The 7,081-nt window shown below is 28.6% G+C and overlaps 1 protein-coding gene across 4 annotated transcripts in view; it reads left to right on the top strand.

The window, feature by feature from the left end:
- The window catches only part of LOC106678430 (peroxisomal N(1)-acetyl-spermine/spermidine oxidase), a 27,430-nt gene extending 24,009 nt beyond the window's left edge, over positions 1-3,421 (top strand). For all 4 annotated transcript variants that reach the window (XM_014416911.2, XM_014416917.2, XM_014416914.2 and 1 more), the window contains exons 9-10: positions 1,497-1,621; positions 3,279-3,421. In XM_014416911.2, coding sequence (XP_014272397.1) covers positions 1,497-1,621; positions 3,279-3,300 — 147 coding nt within the window. In that variant the 3' untranslated portion in view covers positions 3,301-3,421. The remainder of the gene's footprint in view (positions 1-1,496; positions 1,622-3,278) is intronic.
- The last annotated feature ends 3,660 nt before the right edge of the window (positions 3,422-7,081 follow it).

Below are 7,081 nucleotides of genomic sequence, written 5' to 3'. Positions count from 1 at the left end.
AGTCTTTTTATATTATAAAAGTTTAAATATAATTCTATTATCCCTTTGATATTAGTGTTCTTAAATTTGAACCCAAGTTATTTCTTTTATATTTGAAATAAAGTTATAAAACGATTCAGATTATTTTAATTTTAATTTTATATTTTTAAAATTATTACAATATATATATAAGACAAAATTTCATATGCATATATCATAAAAACTAATTCCCATACAAAAACAAACGTTATGAACTACACTATGATACTCTCAACTAGCTTCAATATGAGTGTTTGCATCATACTTTACTTTTCTAATTGATCCTGAGATATAGTTTTTTTATAAATGAACAGTTTTATCTGAACAACTAGAAATCATCATTTTGTTAACTACCTACTACTCCTACAAAGATAAACGTTATCACCGATTACTGCTTGGTTGTAAAATAAGTTTGTAGCAGTTTTTACTGGTGGTTTAAATAAAAACTTTAAATTCTTGTAAACATTTTTAATCAATTATAAATGACCCATTTTGATCTATTACATGTTGCCATCTTTCACAAAATTTTTTAATTCCATCCTCCATTCACAGATTTTTACACAATAAATTCCTCTGTCTGCCCTCGAGCGAATTAAAGCGTTTCCCATTAAGAGAGTTTTGAAGGGCCCTAAATAAGTGAAAAATCTGTTGGGGCAAGATTTGGTTAATAGGATAGGTGGGGGATCACATTCCAGCCAAACTCCAATAATTTCTGCCGGGTCTGGAAAGTCACTTGAGGACGGGCTTTATCGTGATGGAAAACTATGCCTTTGCGATTATGGGGCACAAATGATTTCCACTTTCCACCTCTTTACCTCGATGTAGCATCAAAATACAATTTTGATTTATAGCTCATCGCAAAGAGGATGAAATAATGAACATTTCCTTCACTTATAGTATGCCACTTTGATTTTTAGTTTTTGAGGTATTTTAATTTAGATGCAAAACTGATCGAGCAACGCCCCCCACTGCTACTGTTTTGAGCTTCTTGAGCTTCCCTCACGTCAAATCAATTTACTCCCTTATATTTTTTTCTTCTTGAGTTTTAGAATGTCGTTAAAGAAGTTTCATTTCAAAAAGTGATAAAGGTAGTTGAATTGTAATTTGGTTCCCATTTATTTAAGAACAGTTTTTTTTTTTAAAACTGATGAAATCAATTTATATGAATAAAAAACACAGGGAAGAAACTAGAATATATTAGAGAATAAACCCTGAAGACGGTGGAGTACTCCAAAACTTCAGTTTTTTTTTTTTTTTTGTAAAGAAACAGTAAATATGGAGTTTATGTAAATACAATATTTTTTTTAAGTACTTATCTCTGAAGATTTATATTATTTTTTTTTAAACATTGGTTTTTTTGGTTTTGATATCACAATTGGTATAGTAACTATATTTTTTCACGTTTTCTGAAAATTTTTTAATGATCATTAGGGTTCACTTTGGAAATTAATGATTCAATTATCATTTCTCCTTATTAGGTGCTCCTGTTCGCTGGCGAAGCAACACATAGTTCTTTTTACTCAACAGTACATGGAGCTATTGAGTCGGGCTGGAGAGAAGCCGATCGTCTGACAGAAATTTATCATTTCGATAAACTTAATGAGTAAGTGTTTTATTAAAAAATTTTAATCCGATAGGTTATTTAAAATTCCAGCTTTAAATTCTAATTATGATCTCCATTGCAACTAATTTATGTGTGAGTTGATACAAAATCAGTTTGGCATGATTTTTCATTTACAAAAGTAATAAAAACAAGAAACAAAATCTAAACTGCTTCACCATTCGACTCTTCTATGATTAAAGGACAAATAACCTCCTCTTATTCTGACAATTCTAATTCAGGCAATTTCATAAATTATGTAACAATTTGTAAATTTAATTGGTATCAACATTCCGGAGATAACATCTCCAAAAAAAAAAATGGATTTGACCTCAAACTTTTTCCAGCTAACCATCGCAATTGTTCAAAACTAGAGACTGGATTTTTGTGCAATTGCATATTTTTTGCCCTATTGGTTGAAATTCCACCAGACCTCGACAGCAAATCATGGAAAAGACATTCAAATAATACTAATTTTATTTTTAACAAAATTGCATGTTTTGAGTTTTTTCTGCAAACAATTCCATGTTGGAACCTATCCTCTTTTTGGGCTAAACTTTGATTTTTATTGCATAAAAGAGATTTATCATATTTTACTCATGTAGGTTAGGTGTATGTATGTTAGTATTTATTCATTTTATTATTTTTTTCCTTATTTAATTTGTAGTTTAACAAATTTTAGGTAAAGCAATTCATTGATCAACATGAAAAGCTAAAAAAAAAAAAGCAAGTAAATACAAGTGAAGATTAACAATGAAAATGTCTCATTAGAATAAGCTTGTTATAGAGAACATTCAGTGTTGTTTTTTTTAACTTGGATTATCACTCCGCCTCAATCACTTCATTCTTTTGTTAGACTTAGTAGTGACTACTGTGATTTTCAACTTTTTTTTTTATTATATTATAAAATATTTATTATTTTAAATAAAAATCAATTGTTCTGATGAATATCAATGTATTTACGTATTTTTAATTAAACTTTTTAAATTTTTACTACAGTGACTTATTACTTGATGGTTTTTTGGTTAATGGTATATTTGTACAGTGGAAGATAATGCTACATGAAATTTTAGAAGAAATAAAAAAATAATAATTTTGATTGTAAGAATAGTTTTAAATGCTCCATTCTACTTGCATATTTTTTCTATAACTAGAAACTGAATTTTACTAAGTTGAAAAATTGAATTCCAGCCTTCCTAATAGAAATATCAAATCATTTAATACAATTCGCTTCCTCGTAGCTCTACAACTATGGATACAATTTTAGTCATATTGAAAGAAGATATTTGACCCTATGAAGTAGGTTGTAGATAGATAGTCCGAGTAGCGACCAATAAAGGTTTCAAAATAGTAAATGAAAACTATTTATTGTTAACCAACGTTTCGCCCCACTTCGCAGGGCTTCATCATGGCTGTCAGATAGAAACAAAGATATGACAACTGAACTCAGCTTTAATCAGAATAGCTTATTTTTTTATACATTTTTTCATGAATATAGAGAATCCACAATTTTGCACATTTTGGGTTTTTCACCACAATTATTTTGATTTTTTACTTTTAAAAAAATCATTCAGTCTTTATTCATAATAAATAATTAGGTGTATAATATTCAAGTTCTTTTATCTCATTTTGTAATATTATTATTTATTTTTTGTTCTAGGATAACTAAGTCTAACCTCTAAAGAAAGTTCTGCAGAGTTCATCTTTTTCAATCAATAGCCAATTAACTGCGTTTTTGCAATTGTGTCTTGTTATTTTAAAGTGTGAACAATGTTTGTATTATAATAAAAGTGGTAAATGTCATATTGTGTAGTTTTTTTTTTTTTTTTTTTTTTTTATGTTTCATAACTAGGGTCACATTTTGTTTATCTCAATCTAGAAACCCCTTGTTTTCCTTGGCCTCTCACCAGTCTCACCAATTACCTTTATTTACTTTTTTTTTTTTTTTTTTTTTTTATGTTTCATAAAATTTGAGCAGATAAATAATTATTCCGAAAAAGATATTTTATAATTTACTTCTAATAAAATTTTAGAATATTTAAAACATATGGTGAATTCGGCTATTGTTATTATTGGCACGACAGACCATGGAGGTCCAAAGCCTCGTGCGATGTACTTAGGAAATATATCACACGTTTCATGACGTCGTTTTCATAGGGTGGGTTCGTTACTCCCACGCCTATTTTTGTGAGTGCCACCCATAGCCTAGCGGGCCTCACAAATGCCTGTGGGCAAGCTGTGAGTGAGTATTGTATAATTATATGCTTGAAAAAATCCCAGATATGGCCGGGGGCTCGAACTCTCAACCTTTGGGTTGGCAGACAGGCTTAGTACCACGCTGCTGTCACCTCCTCAGTGAAAACTGAATTCGGCTATTGGAGATAAAAAATATATTAATAATTGTTAAGGGAATGAAGTAGCTCAGAGGTAAAACACTGTGCTACTAACTCCAAGAAAAGAACCAGGGTTTGAATCCAGTTTTGGCAGATACTTTTTATCCTGTTACTATGACCATGAGTTCAGCCTCATTAAGTGGGTACCTTTAAATGGGGAGGTGAGGAATCCATGTGCCCAACCTGATCCTGTAAAAAAAGACATCATCAACTCTATACAACAAACACTTTTACTTGGATCTTCATTCTGCTATATCATTATCAAAAAGAAATACAGTTGAAACAACAAGAGTGGCGCTATCTATCTAATAAGTATGGCGCTATCTATATAATAAGTATGGCGCTACCTATATAATAAGTGTGGCACTATCTATTTACTTGTAGTTGAGACAAGACACAACTTCAGCATGAAATGAAGATAAACATTTTTGTTTAAAAAGAGATCTAATTAATGTGTAATAATTTAACTGATTGTATTTTATAACGATATGAGGTAATGCCCTTGATTTTAGGAGGTGATATTCCAAGGTAAAGAGTAACTTTTTAAAAAAAATAAGTAGATAAAAATTCGAAAATAAGTTTATTTGTAATTAATAACATAATATCTATTATTTACACATTATTAACAATGTTAGTAATAAAATATTTACTTAAACAAATTGAGTGGTTTTGCCCACTAATCCTTTATAGGATAAAAATAAAATATCAATTTATAAAAAATCAAATAAAACTTTCATCATTTTAACAATAACCTAAATTGTAACATGAAACAGTAACAATTTTCTTTTTTTACAAAATAAAATAGTTTTAAATCATAACTTCTTCAAAAACAATATTTTCTATTGCACTAACAATCACATCGATATGTTTGCATTTCTATTCTATTTTTGATATGACACTGTGATAATATTATATATTTGAGAGAGTAGAACAATTTATTAAGCATTGTCAATTATCATTCCAACTTCCTTGGAACTTTGACATTGTGATTTATATATCGTCAGTATTCCATAAAAAAGATAAATCTGATATTGTGTATACCTGATCCATCGTGATAGTCATGCCAAAGAGTAATGTTGAAAACTGTTGAAAAAAATGGGTTATCTTTTGAAACACTTGGTCACTGACTATGTAAATAATTTTACCTTTTTTAATCAGCAGTAAAGATCTTCATCATTCATCATCCAAATTCAGAAGATAAAACTGATGGCTTAAAACTATATTTAATAGACATCAATAATAAATTAATTTTACTATAGTTAAACACCAAAAATAGAGTTGCAGAATCAACAAAAACAAATTTTTCAAGCGTGAATAATTTTTTTTATATAATGGAAAGATACGTTATACATCGTAACACTAAATTATCATTAAAAATCATATACTGTCTTTAAGTTAGTATATATGTAATTTGAGGAAAAGATGGTCAGTGATTAGAAATTTATAACGGTAATAGGCCAATGTTTTGGCCTAAAGTTCAGGCCTTCCTCAAAAGAAAAAGATAATAATAAAAATTATTTTAAAAAATATGAAAATCAGTCTAGTATATATGTATACATATATATTTTTATCTGTTGGCACGTTAGACTAAAGAGATCTTTTGCTGCATGCTGTGGCGCCGAAGGGTAACATACACGATTCACAATGAAGCTTACATGGTAGGGTAACCAGTCTTATGCCCGATCTGTGAGTTGTCTATAGCAGACTGACAAGCCTCGCAAACCAACATGGGCGGTCACCCATCCAAGTGTTTGCCACGCTCAATTTGGCTATCTATTGCAAGCATCATAGCCAGCACGGCTACCCTGTCCCTCTTATATCTATATGTATGTGTGTGTGTGTGTGTGTAATAATAAAAAATTAAAATTAAAAAATGAAATTATAATTTTTCATTATTTGCAGACTAGTCTGATTTTCATATTTTTGTTTTTATGATTTTATTTTATTTTTTTAAAATTAAATTCTAATTTAAATAATTTCCATTATTTACATATATATAATAGTCTGATTGTCATATTGATTATCTTCTTTTGTATGGTTTGTTATCATCTTTTTCTATATAAGCAGTGCTTATTTTATTGTTCCAACATTTCGGCTTGAATTTCAGTCATTCTTCAGATCATAATAAAGAGTATAAAAAATATAAATGAAGACAAAAAAATAAATGAAAATCAGACTAATACATATATGTTCTGGTCAGATTTTCATATATTTTTTTTTAATCTTCTTTTACACTGTTTGTTATCATCTTATTCTGAAGAAGAACTGAAATTCAAGTTGAATTAAAATATGTATTGATATTTTTCATGTTTGTTATTATCTATCTATTTTCTTGTTAAACTGTTTTTATTTATATTCTAACAACGCTGTCATTTTGTTTGTACTTAGCTCTGAAGAGAGCCTGAAATTAGGGCCGAAACAGTGCCAAAATAAAACAATTAGTATATAAGAAGATGGTCAGAGTTGCGGTAAAAAGAGAAACAAAAATAGTTTACGACTATTTATTTTCCGACGTTTCGCCCAAACTTTGCAGGGCTTCATCAGGGCTAAAAAGATACAAAAACTGAGAATATTACAAAAATAATCTTTGCTTATTTATTATCATTTTAATATCATTATTATTTTTTTCTTTATAATTATTCTTTCAATACGTTTATTTAATCTTTTTTTGTTCTTTTTTTTTGTTCGTCTCCTGTTTTTTTTTAACCGTATATTTTACATATTTTTCAAAAATTTTTACTCTTACCATTGTTACTTATTTTTTATTCTTATCATTGTTTATTCAATGTTATTTTATATTGATACTATTTTTCGTCTTTCTTCCTTTTATTTATATGTAATTTCTCATCACTTTATTTTTACATAATATTTATCCTAGCTTAAATTACCTTATTGTTGTAATATTCTGTTTTGTTTTTTTTGTAACTTTTTAGCCCTGATGAAGCCCTGCTAAGTGGGGCGAAACGTCGGAAAATGAATAGTTGTAAACTATTTGTGTTTCTCTTTTTACCGCAACCCTGACCATCTTCTTATATATAAATTTTTACAGTCAACTATATATACATATATA

This window comes from Halyomorpha halys, unplaced genomic scaffold (genome assembly GCF_000696795.3).
Source record: "Halyomorpha halys isolate HHAL.00 unplaced genomic scaffold, Hhal_1.1 Scaffold143.1, whole genome shotgun sequence".
NCBI lineage: Eukaryota > Metazoa > Arthropoda > Insecta > Hemiptera > Pentatomidae > Halyomorpha > Halyomorpha halys.
This window is presented reverse-complemented; position numbering and strand designations above follow the sequence as displayed.